Source organism: Oncorhynchus keta, chromosome 6, assembly GCF_023373465.1.
Source record: "Oncorhynchus keta strain PuntledgeMale-10-30-2019 chromosome 6, Oket_V2, whole genome shotgun sequence".
Taxonomy (NCBI): domain Eukaryota; kingdom Metazoa; phylum Chordata; class Actinopteri; order Salmoniformes; family Salmonidae; genus Oncorhynchus; species Oncorhynchus keta.
In genome coordinates, this window is record NC_068426.1 from 24,077,185 (window position 1) to 24,098,111 (window position 20,927).

Below are 20,927 nucleotides of genomic sequence, written 5' to 3' on the forward strand. Positions count from 1 at the left end.
TTTTTCTAGGAAGGAGCCGTGCTGGCTTTTTCTGCTACAGGATGTTTTTGTTCTTAATACACCTACAATATGCCTTGAAGAGTTGCAAAAATGCTTACAGGATTGCCAATAAAAAATAACAATTTTTTTGCTGTTTAGTTGTTAACTACGTCAGTGACATCTGTAGATATTAAACATTTATCACAATGTTAGGTATAAACGTTAATATTAAACAAACTATTTCTGTCCCAAAAAATAAACAGTGGTCTACTGTCCTAAGGAGACATACACTCACAGCCACAGATGGTAGACTTGGAAGGTACCAAGTTGAGTCAGAGGGATAACGTTGGTGTACTTTACAGCATTGAGAAATCTCCCGCACCACCCACCGTAGTCCGCCCCTGCATCAGACAGGAGACACATGCCTGATTGAGCATTTTCTTTGGCCCAACATCAGGTTTGGGAGTTGACTAGAACAATGAGACAAGAAGGGACAGTCCAGAGATAGACACTGACAGGAAAATAAAGTACAAGGGAGGAGGAGAGGTATGAATGGCAGATTCAGCAACATGGCCAGACACGTTTCAAGCCAAGGACTTCCATACTCAGATAAACACTGTGATACAACACTGTGAAGCATGAGGCTCATCATCATTTCCTATACATCCTCTATCATCTAGAATCATTATGATGGATTCCTTCAAAATCCCCCTGACTCCCCCTCACATCTATATGGGAATCACCACCATCGTGGAAAAGAAAATTGGAGGCGCTGCTGATAAAAATAGATAAAGACAGAGGAGGAATGGAACGGCGCTTCTCTATAGCTCATTTAACAGCAAACCGCTTAATGAGGCAGTTGGCATTTCCGGGTCAGGCAGAGGGGTCAGTGTGACTATGGTTTATATCCTTAGTGATCGGTAAATAGGATTAGGGGAGTATCGGTGTGTGCGTCTCTGTGTGTGTGTGTCTGTGTGTGTGCTTTGCAGACACCAGGGGGTGATTTACGCAAAGTAGTCTGCCCCTGCCGACGCAGTCACAGGCTGTTGACTCTGTCACAGTGGAATGAGACGGTGCTTCTTTATGGGAGGTAATCTGGCTGTTGAGTGGACATTAAAGCACAGGGGCAGAATAACAGGAAGTCGGTACTTGACCAGAGCAGAAGAAGAGGGATGATGAGAAAAGACAGGGAGGATCTCACTGCACAGTGGGGAAAGAAATAAAGAGTTAAATAACGAAAAGATGAGAGGCTTGAAAGAAAGAGCTGTTTGTGTGGTGGGCATTGGCTTGACTTTACTCATACCCCTTTTCTCTCTCCCTTCCCTCCCTCCATCCCTTCCCCTCGTGGTGACGACAATGTCCTCTGCCAGGGCTCTCCGTCATCATCAGGCCAGCCGTCTAAACAGGGCATTTCCTGTTGCCCTCACAAAAGTTGTTGTTTCCTGTTCACCCCCACACCCCCCTTCCCCTCTCTGTCTCTCTATCCTTCCATGGCGCTCATCAACCATCAACCCCTCCCCCAAATGCTTTGCATCTTGTAGCTACAGTAGATACGGAAAATCCTGAGTCTTCAGACGTGGGCCCGTATTCAAGAGTCTCGGTAGGAGTGCTGATATAGGATTCGTTCTGCCAGTTAGATCATAATGAATAAGGTTATATGGACAGGGTGACCTGATCTTTGATCAGCACTGCTACTCTGTTATGATTTGTGCATAGAAACGGACCCTGGAACTGAGAAGCTATGATTGTCTCTTAGGTGTTCATAACAGTTTTGATCTTTTGTAATAACTTCTCAGATGAAACTATTATACCGGTCTAAATAATAGAATGTAACGAGCTGAAAATTCTCATCAGTTTTCCCAAAGAGGGTTGTCCTCTGCGCAGTAGTATGAAGTACTTAAGTAAAAATACTTTAAAGTTCACTTTTTATATTTCTAACTTTTACATTTACTCCACTACATTCCTAAAGAAAATAATGTACTTTTTACTCTATACTGTACATTTTCCCTGACACCCAAAAGTACATTTCGAATGCTTAGCAGGACATGCAAATGTTTCAATTAATAGACTTATCAAGAAAACATCCCTGGTCATCCCTTCTGACTCTGATCTGGCGGACTTACTAAACACAAATTCTTAGTTTGTAAATGATATCTGAGTGTTGGAGTGTGCCCCTGGCTATCCGTAAATAGATAAACAAGAAAATGATGCCGTCTGGTTTGCTTAATATAAGTAATGTGAACAAATACTTTTAGACTTTTACTCAAGTAGTATTTTACTGGGTGACTTTCACTTTTACTTGATTCATTTTCTATTAAGGTATCTTAGTATGACAATTAGGTACTTTTTCCACCACTGCCTCTGTGCTCAATAATATCATCCCTTTCCATAAATGGTGTGAGTGGTGATATTGTATTCCGTTTAGATGCATGTCTACTGATTGGGATTCAAACTCTCAGACCAGGGTCATCTCTGTATCAGTCCTATGACACTATCTGAGTCACATCCTATAGGGTCAGGAGACAGACAGTCTGAGGTGGGGGGCATCAGGGCCCCAATCAGATTTCCCATCTCTCACTAGGCTGAGCGGGACTTGGTCCTAGTGCTGACTGTTGATTGGGTAGGACACAGCACCTGACCCTGCTCTTCCTGAAGAAGGAGGCGGTTTCCTGGTGGGCAATATTTATTGAGCACCAACAGGATACTCCCCCAGGGGACAAAGTAAAAGGAAGAAAAAGAGCAAATACATTATTTCAATGGTTCCCTTCATCTTCTGTCCTGACACACATAGCCTCACATGCAATAAATCAGCTGCCCTTGTGTCTGTGTGACAGAGAGCAGAGGTTGGGGAGGAGACTCCCTGCGGTGCAGTGTGGTGCAGTCAGGGAGTGAGGGATAGTAGGGAGGAGACGAGTGGACTTGATTTAATGTTGCCCATGTAGCCGTGAGGTCCCAGATAAACTTGACCTATCAGCCGTGCCGATCAGACCGGTGGCCCCTCCCACCCATTTAGCATCCATACTTCTTACTTTATCTCCTGATTAGAAAACACGGCAGCACTGCTTCCAAATGCCCCGCCTTGCAACCCTCCTCCACTCCCATAGACAGTCACTGAAGCAGGAGTGATGGAGTGCATGTGGAGGAATCAGAGATGAATAGAGCAGGAAAGCAACACCCTCCATAGGCTAGTCTAGGCTGTAGCCAAGAGGGTGATTTAATATGCGTTTCAGATCATGCATTATATTGCTGGTCTACCGAGCTCTTTGTATGTTGCCTATAATGTGTATGAATATATCTTACTAATGATATAATGTGTTTTAATGTATTTATTGTTGATGCATAAAACATTTCAAGGAAATTCATAATGCATTATTCATATGGTCATAATAGAGGGTGTTAGCACTACCAGCTCTCCTTGGTTTTCTCTCTTTATTGTATCTATGTTCTTGTACCTAATGCATTTCACATCGGCAGTTATTTTTATGCAGGGTTGCAAAGCTACAAGTAATTTAACATATTGTCCATGAGTTTCTAGTAGATAGACCATATTGTTCAAGAGAAAATAGCTTAATTTAATCAACAATTTCAATTACCTTTGCAACTCGTCCAACTATTGACTTTTTTCACAACCGCCACCAGTTTGACACCAAAACATTGACCACAAATACATACTGTCATAGTAAAGCAAGCCAAAAGTAAACATATTGTTCCCCACGAATGATGCAACGCCCCCCTTGGGCCAATCAGTGTACTTTTGTAAATGCCAGATCTCTATGGCTAGAAGCATCATTCAACCAAGTTTCGTCAAAATCGGCCAGTGGTGGGCCTCCCGGGTGGCGCAAGGCACTGTTTCGCAGCTTTAGCTGTGCCACCAGAGACTCTGGGTTCGCGCCCAGGCTCTGTCACAGCCGTCCGCGACACACAATTGGCCTAGCGTCGTCCGGGTTAGGGAGGGCTTGGCCGGTAGGGATATCTCATCGCGCACCAGCGACTCCTGTGGCAGGCCGGGCACAATGCACGCTAACCAAGGTTGCTCTGACACATTGGTGCGGCTGGCTTTCGGGTTGGATGCGCGCTGTGTTAAGAAGCAGTTGCCAAGGTTGTCAGGTGCACAGTGTTTCCTCTGACACATTTGTGCGGCTGGCTTCTGGGTTGGATGCGCGCTGTGTTAAGAAGCAGTGCGGTTGGGTTGGGTTGTGTTTCGGAGGACGCATGGCTTTCGACCTTCGTCTCTCCCGAGCCCGTACGGGAGTTGTAGCGATAAGATAGTAGCTACTAACAATTGGATACCAAGAAATTGGGGAGAAAAGGGGGTAAAATAAATAAATCGGGCCTGTGGTGTTTGAGATATTGCTTGGGTTTGCTGGATATCCCTGAGCTTACAGTATGCCACATTTCATCACTCTGAGTCAAACAGATCAAGAGATAGTGCTACTAAATATGAATGTTCTTGCATATGTTGAGTATTGACAGTGTTTGCAACATGTGTACCATATTCTGTTACAATACGAATGTCCTTGACTGATTTATATGCATTTATCTGCCAGCCACATGAATGTTTATTGGTAAATAGCGGCCATGTTTTTTTAGGTACTAGATTGGAAAATATTATTTGAGAGAACTTTGTCCATAGACGACACATATCAAGTTTCGTGCCGACCGGTCATTCGCTGCCAGAAGAGTAGCGTTTTAAGTGTTTTTCACACAATTTTGAATGGTGGAAAATCCATCATGGCGTGTCCCTAGGCAAATTGGTTCCTTGTGCGGAGAGCAACCTATGTACCGAATTACATGACGAGGTCAAACAGGGTGAGGGCCGTGACCTTTCAAACTTTGCATTTTCAATCTCTTTTTATAGCACCACCATCTGGCAAATCAGTGTAATTTCGTTACTTGAACACTTCCAGCTATATACCCTCCTTTTGAAACCCTATTTGTAAGCATAGGCCTGTTTTACACGTTTAAACATGGCATTTAAGGCTCTAGCCACTTGCCAGGTCATCATTGGCCACAATTGTAAATAAGAATTTGTTCTTAACAGATGTGCCTGGTTAAATAAAGGTTCAATAAAATGTATTGTCCTAGAATGTGTGACCTCTCTACTTTGCTTATCCAGGTTTGCCCCTTGTCTCTCCCCCAGCATCCCAGCAGACGTGTGAGCCAGTGAAGGTTCCTGACAACCAGAATGCCTGGATCAGGGTGAGGGAGATGCCAACAGGCTGCTGGACCAGCTACACCACTAAGGACAGTAAAGAGGTGCACATCCTCAGCCTGCACTTCCTTCCTGGGGTAAGGCAATCTACGTACTGTGTGTATGTACTGAACTACTGTGGAAACCCTCCACTAGAATTAGATGCATCCAGTACACTCATTCTGAATAGTCCAGTACATTGAAAACACAGGTTGATTGATACCAGATTAACATTAACACACTAGGCTAGTTTACACAAGAGATTGATGTCAGATAAATTAGCTAGTTTTCCCATGTGACTGAGAGTCAACATGACCGACACCACCTCTGCTCAGCCTGATAAGTACAAACACATGGAGCCAGGGTCTCCCCTGAGGTGACTAGGGTTCCTTACACTACACAAAGCAGTGTGAAAACACACAACCTCATCCAACAGCCTGCATGGGGAATGGGGCTAAGTGTGTAGAATACAGGTTGATTTCAAAGTTGTACCCCAAATTGCATAACAATATGTAATTCCAATTATAGCCAACTGTCCCAAGATCAGTGCTTCGGAGGAATGTAATCCTACACTGCTATTTCACCCCAGACTAAATTGTCATTCTTTGACAGTATCTGGTCAGCACGCATTCGTAATTTCTTATCAATGCTCTCTCTCTATCACACACAAACACTTTCTCTCATCTCATTGTTTGTCCCTCTTGAGATGCCGTAGCCATTACACTTCCTCAAAATAGTTTGAATTACTCTAAGATTACTCAAGAAATCTGTATTTAATTTTGACGTTTTTGCTGAGTTCTTAGTTGCGCAATTTTACATCTAACTAAGATGTTTGGTAGAATATTTCTCAAGTGAAAGTCTGTCGTTAAATGACAACTTAATTGAAGAATCCCTACTGTTGACCAATTACCGATGAATGGGCGTAGACATCGGCTACCGAACTTCGACAAGCCTCAAGAAAAAAAATGATGTGCTCGAACAGCTGGAAAAATCCTGCTGAATGCTGTCGAACACCAAAACAAATAAAAAAATGTTGTCATAATATACACTGAAGGTACAAAACATTAGGAACACCTGCTCGTTTCATGTCATAGACTGACCACGTGAATCCAGCTTGATCCCTTATTGATGTCACCTGTTAAATCCACTTCAAATCAGTATAAATAAAGGGGAGGAGACAGGTTAAAGAAAGATTTTTAAGCCATAAGACAATTTAGACAGGATTGTGTTTGTGTGCCATTCAGTTCATGTATGGGTATGATAAAATATTGAAGTGCCTTTGAACGGGGTATGGTAGTTGGTGCCAGGCACACCGGTTTCAGTGTGTTAAGAACTGCAACGCTGCTGGGTTGTTCACGCTCAACAGTTTCCCAAAGGACATCCAGCCAAGTTGACACAACCGTGGAAAGCATTGGAGTCACCCGGGCCAGCATCCTTGTGGAACACATTTGACACTTTGTAGAGTCCATGCCCTGACGAATTGAGACTATTCTGAGGGCAAACTCAATATTAGGAAGTTATTCCTAATGTTTTGTACACTCAGTCTATGTGCGAACTGTTTCGACTGGGGCTGCCCAGTCGGAAGCTTTAGACTACGCTGTGTGCTGTGTGTGTGTGGTGGCAGCTCACCTCCCTGACAGCTACTCTAGCAAAGGTGAGATAAATGCGTACACAACAAACCCCTTTCCAAACATATTCTTTGCTGGGTCTTTGGCCCATTTATTAGCAGCAAAGATCAAACATTTCTTACCGGCAGATGTCAGTGCAGTCGTTTCCATAGTTCATAGTGAATGTGCAAAGAATACAGGCCTATAAACATCAAACCAAATCAGAATGAGCATCTGTACTTTTCACAAAACCAATAAACTGTATGTGTGTGTCCTTCCATTATACAGACTAATTGGTCAGAAGTGGGGTAGAAGAGGCCATCCAGACATGCAAGGTATCTGTTAAACATGGCAAGAATACAGGCCTATTAATATCAAACCAACAAAAACAGGATGAGCATCTATAAGCTTCAACAATCGGCATGCCATCTTGATAGCAGAATACAGTAGCAAAATGCTCCCAAAAAGCTGAGCTTTGTAGAGATACACATTTGAACGTATATGGTCAAACAGTGTAGTTGACAGCTTGCTTACCTTCTCACTCAGGCAATTCTTGCGTTTGCTCAGTTGCTCCACAAAACTTCTTCCAGACGTCAGTCAACTTGTATACTTCAAGTTGGTACTGAAATCGTTAGATAACACCTCCTGAATTGAGGTTTAGTTTGGGGTTTTGCAGAGCATTTCAGTGCTCACCTACCTGCATGCACTCCACACAGACAAAAAACAATTCCCTCCATCCTAAACAAGAGTTCACATGACCCCCCCCCTCTCATTATCACCCATAATCACCCCTGAACACCCCTCACCCCCTGCCAGGATACAACCCTGACCATTCCTCAATGTCCACTAGGCACTGTAAACAACTATGATGGAATATTAGGCCCCCTAAAGAGGAGAGGAGGTGACAAAGGTGTTTGTGGAAAGGGAGGGGTCATATAGGAAGTGTGGCTGCCTGGCGGCCTGTGTATGGGTTCAGCCTTGGAGGGGGATGGAGGGATAGAGGACGGAGGGAAGAGGGGGTGGAAGGCAGGAGGGCTGGACATGTCCCATTCAGGCACGAGTGTGAGGGCCTTGGCTCACAGCCGAGACTGGACCGTCGGAGCCGGCTCGGGTTAGGGGAGAGAGACAAAGAGTAACGGGAAGCTGTTATGCACCAGCAAAAGCCTTTAAAAAAGTTGCTCTCAAGAAGCTCTCTCTCTCTCAAAAAAGGAAAACAATTGTATCTGGAAAGCACAGGAACAGAAATAGCAAGGGCGAGTGACCAGGGACGGCAATGTGCATTGTTCAAACTAATAAAGTGAAGCGAGAGAGTGATGGAGAAAGTTAGAATAAGGGAGGACAGTTCTTTAGTAAAGGCCATTGATTTTTGGTTTAAAGTGAAATTAATGTTCCCCAACTGATTTGCAAGACTAAATCCTGTTGACTCATATTAGTCACAGACACATCCTTGACTCTATTGACTCAAACTGAGTGAATCAGTTGCCCATATCAGACTGGTAAACTGTCAAATAACAGGAAAATTAGTCACACATTTACTGTATATTGTGTGCTTTTCAAGAACTCACCCATTATTTAACAATATGATTAGCAAACAGGATAACAACTCACCTAAGACCCTACTATGTTTAATCAACCCTACTATGTTTAATCAACCCTACTATGTTTAATCAACCCTACTATGTTTAATCAACCCTACTATGTTCAATCAACCCTACTATGTTCAATCAACCACTTCACTATGTTCAATCAAACCTACTACTGATTATTGAGTTATTCTTCTAGGAGTTTTGATGATAAACATTTTCGGACACTGCTAAAAAGACTATGCAAGCAGTGTGATTTAATGATAGACAGTTGGGAGGGAAACTGATCATTTTTTTCAGACGTATTCCCAGACTCATTGTCCCTACTAGTATCTCACACACACACACACACACACACACACACACACACACACACACACACACACACACACACACACACACACACACACACACACACACACACACACACACACACACACACACACACACACACACACACACACACGTCACCCGTGATACAAAGTCAGTGTTTGACGTCCATACACGTTCGACGTCGGGAGACGATGTTGAAACCGGCCACGAGCGGCGACAGTGAGCGCTGTTACCTTAAAGCAGTGGTGTAAAGTACTTAAGTAAAAATACTTTGAAGTACTACTTAAATAGTTTTTTGGGGTATCTATACTTTACTGTTTGGATTTTTTACAACTTTTACTTGTACTTCACTACATTCTTAAAGTAAATAATGTACTTTAGACTACATACATTTTCCCTGACACCCAAAAGTACTCGTTACATTTTGACAGGAAAATGGTCGAATTCACACACTTATCAAGAGAACATCCCTGGTCATCCCTACTACTTCTGATCTGACGGACTCACTAAACACAAATGCTTCGTTTGTAAGTGGTGTCTGAGTGTTGGAGTGTGCCCCTGGCTATCTGTAAATAAATAAAAAACAAGAAAACCATGCTGTCTGGTTTGCATAATATAAGGAATTTGAAATGGTTTATACTTGTACTTTTACTTTTGATACCTAAGTACATTTTAGCAATTCCATTTGCTTTTGATACTTAAGCACATTTAAAACCCAATACTTTTAGACTTCTACTCAAGTAGTATTTTACTGGGTGACTTTCTCTTTTTCTTGCGTCATTTTCTATTAATGTATCTTTACTTTTACTCAAGTATGATAATTGAGTACTTTTTTCTACCTGCCATCTTTGTGGGCAAAGATGGCAGGTAGTCATAAGCATCTGCCTCAGGTGCCAAAGGTTGCATGTTCAAATCCAGCAATGAAAAGATGATTTTTGTTTTAAGCCTATCCCAAAACTTAACCCTTATCTTAACCATCAGCTTGAATGTCTAACCTTAAGATTTTGGGAGTTAATGCCTAAACTTAAAGGAAAATTCCACCCAAAAAGTGGTTAGAGCATTGGACTAGTAACTGAAAGGTTGCAAGAGCAAATACCCAAGCTGACAAGGTAAAAATATTTTGTTCTGCCCCTGAACAAGGAAGTTAACCCAGTGTTCCTAGGCTGTCATTGTAAATAAGAATTTGTTCTTAACTGACTTGCCTAGTTAACTAAAGGTAAAATAAAAATAAATTTGTCCATTATTGACATAGTCCCAAAATGTGATGTTTTTTGTATTTGGAAAGTTACATATCTTGAAAACTTGATTGCTAACAAGCAAAACATTCTGGGAATATGTCAACAATCAAGTTTTCAAGATATGTAACTTTCAAAATTCAACAATGGAGTAATGAAACAAATACCAAAAATAATTGTTTTTGGGTGGAGTTTTCCTTTAACCCTAACCTTAAAACTGTTGAATTAATGCCTCAACTTAAAACCTAAAATTCCATGAAAGCATCGACCTCTGGTGCCAAAGGTTGCATGTTCAAATTCAGCAATAGAAGGTTGATTTAGAGATTTTTGTTTTGAGCCAAACCCAAACCTTAACCCTAACCTGCATGGCATTTCAAATGGCCTGTTGACAGCAGCTATTGTGGTGTGTTGTCTGTGTGTCTATGTGTGTTGAACATGGCCCTTGCAGAGGCCTTGTGTATTATCCCCGTGGTAGGCCTCAGACGATACACTGGTGGTCTCCTCCGACCAGCTCCAAACATCAGGGGTCCGTTTATTTCATGTCGGCCCCTCGCCTCAGCCCAGCGTGGCCCTCTCGGAATGCATGCTGTCAGCAGCAGGCAGCAGACAATCAATTTAATAAGAGCGAGCAGATACGAACAAAAGACACTGTGTTCCTCAGCACACTCATCCACACAAAGAAAAAAGGCCAGCAGCAAAGAAAATCCAGCTCCAAAACAAGCAAGAGATTAGAGATGATTTTTTTGCGAACCGCCACGTCAGGATAAAATATAAATAGTTAATTCCCCAAAAGCACCTCTTCAGAACTGTGTTTTAGAGGTATTTAAGTACTTTCCTCCACTTCAGTATTCACAACCGCAAACCTTTTACCTTCCTTTCCTCCCTACTGATATACAAAGAAAGTAAATACCAATTCATGTATGGTAATGAATTGGCAAGTTCAAAACAGAATATAAATATCCTGTCTTCCTCATCTCTATCTTTGTAAACTTCACTAGCTTATAACGCATTCTTGACTGTGGTCAATATTACAAGAACATATTTGACTTACCGGAAGTTGAAGCCCAACACTATTCACCTGTTGTCTACTGGTCTGCTGGTCACAGATACCTTTAAAAACATGTAGAGGTGTGGATCAGAAAACCAGTTAGTATCTGGTGTGACCACCATTTGCATCATTCAGAGCGACACATCTCCTTCGCATAGAGTTGATCAGGCTGTTGATTGTGGCCCGGTGGAATGTTGTCCCACTCCTCTTCAATGGCTATGCAAAGTTACTGCTCAATGGTTAGTATGTCTGGTGAGAATGCAGAACATGGAAGAACTGGGACATTTTCAGTTTCCAGGAATTGTGTACAGATCCTTGAGACATGGGGCTGTGCATTGTCAATTTGAAACATGAGGTGATGGCGGCGGATGAATGGCACGACAATGGGCCTCAGGATCTCGTCACGGTATCTCTGTTTATTCAAATTTCCATTGATAAAATGCAAGAGCACACTTCTCCAGTGTGCCAGTGGCCATTGAAGGTAAGCATTTGCCCACTGAAGTCGGTTACACCTCTGAACTGCATTCAGGTCAAGACCCTGGTGAGGATGACAAGCACGCAGATGAGCTTCGCTGAGACGATTTCTGACAGTTCTGACAGAAATTCTTTGGTTGTGCAAAACCACAGTTTCATCAGCTGTCTGGGTGGCTGGTCTCAGACGATCCCGCAGGTGAAAAAGCCGGATGTGGAGGTCCTGGGCTTGCGTGGTTACATGTGTACATGTGGTCTGCGGTTGAGAGGCCAGTTGGACGTACTGCCAAATTCTCTAAAACGATGTTGGAGGTGGCTTATGGCTGTTTATTGTCCCCAGCACAAGGTGCACCTGTGTAATGACCATGCTGTTTAGTCAGCTTCTTGATATGCCACACCTGTCAGGTGAATGGATTATCTTGGCAAAGAAGAAATGCTCACTAACAGGGATGTAAAAAAAAATGTGCACACAACATTTAAGAGAAATAAGCTTTTTGTGTGTATGGACAATTATGAAAAACACTTCACATGTTACATTTATATTTTTGTTCAGTGTAGAATATGCCTCTCTGACCCTCTGTACAGCTGGCTTCCAGCCTGCTGAATCCTATAGCTGCCTAGTGGAGCTTTTCTTTGTGAGCTAAGCATGTGTCGGGGCCACTGCCACTCAGAAAGAGGCTATTTAATCTCCTCCAGGACCTCTGAAGCAGATAGTGTGCACTACAGGAGGGCATCCATGCACATCCTGTCCTCCCTCTGTCAGGGTTGGGAGTCCACTGTATGGGGCCGGCCAGGTGGACATGTTGACTCTGCTGGAGAGGGGAGAAGAGATTAGTGGAGTGGATATGGCTAAGCTTCTCCCCTCCACTTCTCCTGGTACCCCAAGCCTCGCACCTCCACTTCTCCTGGTACCCCAAACCTCTCAACTCCACTCCTCCTGGTACCCCAAGCCTCTCAACTCCACACCTCCTGGTACCCCAAGCCTCTCAAATCCACTCCTCCTGGTACCCCAAGCCTCTCACCTCCACTTCTCCTGGTACCCCAAGCCTCACAGCAGGAACTGATGCTGTACTGGGATCACTGGTGTTGGAATGGTGTTGGATTGGATTCACTGGTGTTTGGCTGGTGTTGGATTGGATTCACTAATGTTGGATTGGTTCCATGAGCTGGTTCTGCTAGTGTTGTGCTGGTTTGACTGTAGTATTGGACAGGTGTAGCTGTAGCCTGTTCCTCTACTACAGACTCCTTGGAGCTTCAGTCAGAACTGTCTGTCTGCCAACACCTGCCACTTGGGGTGAATATGTCACATTTCCATACTGCGCCATAATTCCGCAGTGATTTATAGTAGATAACTTTCCCAATGCTAGAGAGACTACATAATGTTATGCGTCTTAGATCAGCTGTCTCTATCAAATCACACAAGTGACCTACCATATAGGGAATTCTTTGAATCTTGTCATCTCTGGAATTGAAGAAGTGAAGAAAGTGGTACATAATTTGGCATGCGGCCCATCCTTGTATTTTTCACACGTATTGTGCTGATGTGATGCCTCTGGAAGGGAACAGAAATGCGCTTTTCTCGATGACTTTCTCGGTGGGAGAGACAGAACACAATAGAAACCCTTGTGTTGAGCTGTCAGGCGACAATTCAATCCCAAGCCTGGTCCCTTCAAAATAAATGAAGGTGTTAGATTACATTTGTGTCTTTCGAACGCCATGTGTTAGTTACCCCACCACAGGATCATTACATCGCAGTGTGGAGTCATTGTATTTTGATGATGCCATGCACTGACTCAGTGAAATGTAATAACACTATTGGAGAAGTAGATTTTTCAGCATGGAGGTGTCCATATACGTGTGAGGGGAATAGATTGCGAACCAGGTTTTGTGTGTGTGCAGTATGTGCTAGTCAGTCAGACACACATGGAAGCAGTAAGCCTCATCCTATAATCTGTCATAACGTACATTTAGAATCTATGCCAGCTCACAATTTATCAAGAGACTCTCATAAACGATGACATTGCATAATTACCCTTATATAAGGCCTATAAGGTGACCGAACAGATTAGATCTTAGAATCCTACAGTAAACATTGCCCTCTCTGTGACCCCAGTGTGATCCTATTTTGTAATCACAGCAAAGTTCCTTTGGGAATTAAAGCCACCACCACTTCCCCTGCAGGCCACATGTTTATGCTATAGCTACTGTACATACCATGCATGGCTTAGTTTTGAATGTACAGCCATTGTTGATGTGGTGGTTAAGTTGATGTGTACTGTACACTCAGATGGATGGTGGGGCCGGTGATTGGGGGTGTGTAATAATAGTTTTGTTTGCAGTAAAAAATGTGGGGTAAATTGTGATACACATGATATCATGCTTTTTTGCATTTACAGTCATCACAAACTTGAATGTATTTTTCTTGAAGTTTAACTTGATTCTTCTGTCCCCTCTAGGCTTCCACCATGTTTGAACTAAACATGACCACTGCCAAGCCAATGCACCTCATCATCACCACAGACTCAGAGCAGGTCATATACTTTCTGACCAATGCTAACGTGAATGTCAGCTTATACGTAAGTATACCATCTCTCCTCATTTAAGTGTTTCCTTTTGCCACTTGTTTCCTTTGGGGTTGTGTATCAGTTAGTGTAAGGGCATTACAGTATGTCAGTGTATGAAAAGTACACAAAAGTTATATGCAAATTATTACTCCAGGATTTACAGTATATCCTAGCCGGGAGAAAAGCATAGATACTGACTTCTATTAGACACCTTAATGCCCAATCATCTACAGAAATAGAGAGGGACTCTCAATAGGTATTGCCTGATAGATAGCTGGCTGCATTGCCTGATACTTCACTAATGGGGGCTTGGCAAGGGCTAGGAGTCCAGCCTGGCAGCTCTCCTGTTCCTGCCAGCTGAGCTGCTCCACTCTACTCTTCCACTCTACTCTGCTCGGGGGAGTAGAGCCTCACTGCCAGGCTCCCTACTTCCATAGTTAACCAGGGGAGAAATGCTTTTCTGCAGGCCCAGATGGGCTCTCCAAACCAGCCACAGCTGTGCAAGCCCCTGGGACAGTTTGGAGGAGCAATTACCCTTGTTTGTTGAGTTTCCCAGTACCGAAGAACCTGTGTGTATTTTATATCTGGTACACATTAGAAAAATGCTTCAAGTGTGTTGGAGTAGGGAGCAACCTAATAGTCTCTGTCAGACACTGGGGATGTGTAGTGTTATAGTGGAGACATTAGCTTGAGTATCGTGTTCAACCTATCTACTAGATTTACACACGTCAAGTGAGTTTTTAGAAAGAAAGGACTCCTTCAGAGAGATGGTGTGTCTCAAAGGGTTTCGTCTTGTCAACCGAATTTTGAAAATGAAGCAGAAGACCTGATAGGATGTCGTCTTTTGGAGTTTGACAGTAAATTATCGTGTTATTGATTTTGGATCCCGGCCTGGGACTCAAAACGCAACTTGTCTGTGGGCACCCATTCTCTTGAAACAGAACTCTTGCTTTTTATCACAATGAACACAAGTACCAAGCTGAGTTGAGAGTTCAGACCAAGTCCACAGCCCTAGCCTCCTCCTCCTCTTGATCTCTGCTTCTCACACAAAGGGTCAAATAAATAACATGATCTTTCATGTATTTCGACCCCCTTCTACCCTCGATCCTCTATTTAAACTTTGCCGTATTAAGGTGCTGTGAAAACTCAGTAATCTTCCACGATAAATAAGATGATGCAATGTTTACAATACTGTCAGCAGTCTGTGACAGTAGGATAGCCTATTGTGTCCTGCAGAGAGGGGGACCATTTTACATGAAGAGGGGATGTGTGTGTGGGATGGGAGGATGGGAGGATGGGATAGTGTGTAGTGGATCACTTGGGAATGTTACCATTTGAATGGAAAAAGGAAGTGCGTCACGAGGCTGACAGATCTGTTGGGTACAGGCCCAGTGTTCTATCCAGCTGTGACCGAGACAGGGAAGAGTCACCACACACACTCAGATGGGACAGAGTACATTTGCGTACATTCACAAAAGGCCACCGACCTGTGGGTCCATCGTCAAGGTTCAAGGTCTCGCATCCTCAGGCGTCCCTCCTCCTTTCCTCCCTGTTGTAGATCTTGTCGTTTGTTCTCCCATCTAATATGGGGTGGTAATTTAGCTTCACACCAAGACATGATGCACAGTGTGTGTTTCTCAAAATGCATACTACCGTGCTCCAAGCACGCAAATTAGAGCACGGGAGGCTTTGCATACGAGTCCAAATCAAAGTCTGCGAAACGGGGCACGGAGGGCACTAATGGAACACATACTCCGTTTCTACATATTTTGAAGCATGCATCGATGCAAGCTTCAACGGAAAGTATGCAAAGAAAAATACACTCCCATTTGGGAATGAAATGTTGCCTATTCACATCTCATATGTTGTCTGACAACAATATTTTATCTTGATTAGAATGACATTTTGAAATGTTTACCTGCCTACGTACCGTAGATCGCAAGCCCATAATAAGTCAATAGGTTTAACTGGCTAGTTACTACTGTTCAATAGCCAGATAGCCATGAAGAATTGTTAGCTAGCTACCAACAAAGAATTGATATCTATCTTGCATAATATTAATTTCAGGTCATTTTTGCCTATCTGGTTAGCTACATTATTATGATTCACGTAGCTGATAGTTATGAAGTAAAATGTTTGGTTTGTGTATATCTTGTTTTGTCTATTGTTGCAATTGTCCTGGCTGGAAGAATCTTCAGTCAGTGCGAAGGTGCAGCGTGAGGTAATATAGTAGGGGAAGTGTGAGTGCTTCTCAATTGTAATGTTTTCTGCGTTCTCCACACTCTTGTCCTTGCAAGAACGTACTCGAGAGAACTTAATCTGAGAATTCACTCGGAGCATGAGAGTGTGGAGCACGGTAGTATGCATATTGAGAAACACCCAGTGCTCTCTCTTCTATGTTATGTAATAGTTGATGACCCCTCTGGCATTGTCCCCCGCACGCCCTCGTGCAGACAGTTCACGATGCATCCTTGGAGCCAAGGGGACAGAGACAGACAGATAGGCGAATGGCCTTGACCTCGAACCTAATCTATTTTGGATGGGTGCCTGTTCTAAACAGCCCACCAGATAGCTCTCTCTGACAGTGACTTAAATCCCCCTGACTCCTCTGTTATAGCAACGACACAGACACACAATGCTGAGTGTCACGGCTACACACAATACAGTGTCTGCACAGCGTCTGAGCGATATGGTACCTAGCTGTCACTCCAGTGTTCTCCACAGGGTTAATGATGCAGTACGAGAGGAGAGGAGAAGAGGGGAGTAGAGAAGAAGAGGAGAGAAGTGAGGTGAATCAGAAGGGAGGACAGAGAAGGAGAAGAGAGGAGATGCGAGGAGTATAGGACAGGAGGATGCGTGGAGCTTGTCATCCCTGGCTCATTCAACCCCTCTGGATCAGGCCAAAGGAAGGAAGTCTAATCGGAGAAGTTTCTGAAAGTGCCAGTAGACAATGCCACTTCTTGCTCAGACTACTTCCTGTTGTGCGTTATGTCCCCTGGCCGTGCAGCGTCGAACTCTGACCCCCAGGAGACAAATTCATGTCAAAGTAGTTCCTTCTATCATTCGCTGATCCTTCTCACTCTCTTTCTCTCTTCCTTACTTACTTCCTTCTCCGCCCCTCCTCCTCTCCCTCCATTGTGATGTTTTTTATGTTCTCGTCTCTGTAGTTTCCCGTCTTTCTATTTCGATCCACATTAAACAAAATATACACGCATGAGAAGGACCAATCAATCACACAGGTTTACTTGGCTCTCAGCAGAGCGTTCTGACTGGCGTTATGGGGTTTGGCTGCAGCTGGCAGGCCTTAACACACACACTGACCGCTAACATGGGAGGTCCACAGAGAGAACAATCAGTGGTCTTCTTTCCAGCCCTTAGTTTTCACCCTAAGACCTCGACCACCAGGAAATATATGGAATTATTCCTCAAACGCCAAAACCATTGCCAACACAATGGCTGCTGCTCTCTCCCCCTTCCCTAGCCTCTTCTTGGAAAAACACTGAGCACATACTGTACCTCCTGTGAGTTTGTGCAATGCAGCGTAGCTAATTGTTTGTTGTTGTTTTTATGCTATCCATTATCCTGAAATTAATTGTAACAACACATCGGACCTATATAAGTCCCGCCAGTCCAGAACAATTTGTCCATCTGTGTGCTATATTAGCTGGAATGCGACGGGAATAATGATGAGAACATTAATGGGGGAGAAAATGAAGCCATTGTTGAGACAGGATCCAAAGGGAAATGGATATCTTGCTCCATCCATATGCTCTGTATAATATTTAAAGGGACTCTATTCTCAAGCTCTTGGGCTAATAATCTAATTGTTTTTTAATGTGCTTATAGAAGTATAGGTGTCTTTTTACAAATATTTGATTAGCAGATGAGTACAGATTGGGCGCGACTCTTAGGTTACACCAGAATGGCACATAACCGACCGATACATTAGAATACCTACTGGAGTACTTCATGTACAGTCCATTATTTCCCTGGCCTGTTTGGGAAACAGGGGAATGTGTGCTAGGGGAATGTGTGCTGTAGTGTGCATGCACTAGGCTGGATGTATATATGTATACCCGTATGGAGCCAGATTCCAGCCGACTCCACTGACGCACAGAGTTAAAAAGGTCCCCATTTCCCGGCCCCACTCAGGAAGCGAAGGAAAGACCTTGGCTCCAATGGGGTTGTTCAACCGGGCTTGTAGACACTTTAGCATAATAAACATTCCTTTTCAAATGGCTCTGCACTGCTCAGAGAATAAAGAAAGCGAGAGAGAGAAAGAGAGATGGAGAGAGAAAAGGAGAGATGGAGAAAGAGGGAGATCAAGATATAGACAGACAGAAAGAGGGAGAGCGAGAGCGAGAGAGGAAGAGGGAGGCATGCTTTGATGTGGCTGTTGTCAGACACATTGGGCAAACATGAGGTAGCAGTCTCTAAATAAGGCGCTGACTCACCTAATGCCACGGTAACAATGAGCAGACAAACAGAGCTGCCTAACCCTCATAGAGGTAGAGTGGCTTAATGACTTAGGGTTGTACTGTATATAAACAAGAATCCCCCCACGTACATAAAGGAAATTAAAAAGAATGGAGTGGGTCATGTTAACAGACAGATTCAATCAAACTTGCCTTATATATGTAGTGTGTTTGTTTATGAACTACTGCCTAGGCACACACCTCTTCTTAATAATCGAATTGGGAGGGGAGTCTACCTGAGAAGACAACTTAATAAGTAGTATGTACATTTTTATTCAGTGGTCTAGTTTGACCAGCGGACTGTGTTACATTATTGCAATATGGGTTCAATTGAAGTGAACCCATAGTATCAGAACTTGCATACAGTAGATAGATAGTCAAAGAGACCTGAAATGCAATGTCTAATGTATTTTCCTTTACTCTCCAGGTGGCCAACAACTCCAATATAATGTGTTATGGTTCAAATGGCAACATCCATAGAAAAGCGCTGCCCACAGACAACGAAGATCTAGTGAGGTGGGCCACCGAGGAGTTTGGTGGGGTGACGTCTTTCACCACCGTCCAGAACCCAACGAGCATCGCTTCCACAGGGAGAGAGGGTAAGACACTGTCAGATACATACAACGTACCTCAAACTTACACAACTCACACAAACAGTCTGTTTTTGATGTGACTGAAGAATTACAGATGATGTAACAAATCTGAATAATAAACATGAATGATTTTACAGGAACGAGACTCCTTCCAACTGGCTCCAACAACTGTACACTTGAAAATGAATGGCACTCCCTCAAGCACTATCTGACATTCAAATCAAACATACCTTCATCGATCAAGTCCTGCTCGAACCAGCCTCTCAACAGTCACACTGAGAAAGAACTATATATCGTTAACATCCCTGAGGATGTCAGCATTCGGTAAGACACCGAAGAGTCTCTTGGCTGAAAACATTAGCAACACTTTCCATGGTATTGGCCTTATACTGGTTATTGTGTTGGTTGTTGGTGCTCTTGAACAGTAAATCAACACAATTTCTATTGTTCCAGCTATGTCTCTGTGCACGTCATCAGTGAGAGGCAGATCAGTCTGTTCCTAAGAGGTCCCCAGGGTACCACGTGGAGCATCCATGACCCACAGCACACCAGCTTCTTTGTAAGCACTGGGTAACATCTACAGTTGACTAAATTGTAGTATCAATGCCTGAAACGGAATCACCAATGACTCAGACATTTTGTCTGCATTTGTCTGGTCATCATTTCAGGCTCAGATCAGTATGCATTATACTCTATGACTGACAAAGGTGTCCTATATAAATTGGAAAATAACCATACAGTACTATCTATTCTATAAAATTCTGTTAATTTTATATCTATCTCGCCCAGTCTAACAACGTGATCATGCTTGCTGCCACCAACATGATGCATACGATCCCTCCCACGGTCGCCATCACCACAGACAGTGCCGATGCTGTACAGAAGAAGGCCTTGGACCATTTCAAAGCAAGCACCATCACAAGCTACTCTGAGATCCGAACCGAGGGCACCATGGTCACACTGGTCCTGGGGAATAAGGACCACACACCAGGTAAAATACTGTTATAGTCACAGTGAGCATAGTCAATATTGGCCTCTAGCAAGGGTAGCATTACTAGGGAATTCCTGTAAATTTGACAATTGTTACGATTAGTTAATGTATGAAGTGAATGCAAATTCCGACGCAGAGTGAACAGTTCTACAATCATAAATGCTCATACTGTTGGTTGGTATAATGGTGCAAAACTGCAATAATATATGCTTTATCAAGCGTTCTCAGTAATTGGTAGCTAACACTATGCCACTGTTGCCAGCAGGCTCCTGTACTAGACTAACTAACTAGCTTAGCCAACATTATTATTATTATTATTTATGATTTTATTAAAACAAATATATGGTACAACTATCCTGTAGTATCATGTACAAATGGATTCTTACTGACAGGTGAACGTTGTGTCTTGCTGTCTCAGTCACAGAGACTGCACCCACCGAGACCACCCCATCGCCCCCTAGCCCCCCTCAGATGCCTCTGATCATGCAGCTGTACACCTCTCCAGACTACCGCTCCCCCCTGGACCTCAACGCCAAGGTGCAGAGTGACAAGAGGATCTACGCAGAGGTGAGACCATTTTTTTTCTTCAGTCCAACACCTTCCTGCTCTTTCTAATCCTCTCCCAGTTCCTCCGCCGTGCCCAAATTCTCATCCTCTAAGCCCTGCACACCTTCACATCTGCTTGACTCCTAACACACAAAGCAATATTCTCTTCAATAGAATCTCAATCTACAGGTATTAATTAATGTTTGGGGATGTAACTCCATCCAGGAGAGGACTGGATGTATCTACAGTACATAGTATCATCATATTGCTATACAGTATAACACCATATATGATATAGTGACCATACAATG

General features: G+C 43.4%; 1 protein-coding gene across 3 annotated transcripts in view; it reads left to right on the forward strand.

Moving 5' to 3' along the window:
* The window catches only part of LOC118385280 (endoglin-like), a 42,883-nt gene that overhangs the window by 15,192 nt on the left and 6,764 nt on the right, over window positions 1–20,927 (forward strand). For 2 of the 3 annotated variants that reach the window (XM_035772275.2, XM_035772276.2), the window contains exons 3-9: window positions 5,096–5,268; window positions 13,904–14,023; window positions 18,914–19,085; window positions 19,217–19,403; window positions 19,533–19,638; window positions 19,869–20,070; window positions 20,489–20,637. In XM_035772275.2, the coding sequence (XP_035628168.1) occupies window positions 5,096–5,268; window positions 13,904–14,023; window positions 18,914–19,085; window positions 19,217–19,403; window positions 19,533–19,638; window positions 19,869–20,070; window positions 20,489–20,637 (1,109 nt within the window). The remainder of the gene's footprint in view (window positions 1–5,095; window positions 5,269–13,903; window positions 14,024–18,913; window positions 19,086–19,216; window positions 19,404–19,532; window positions 19,639–19,868; window positions 20,071–20,488; window positions 20,638–20,927) is intronic. The other variant, XM_035772277.2, reaches the window with a different exon arrangement.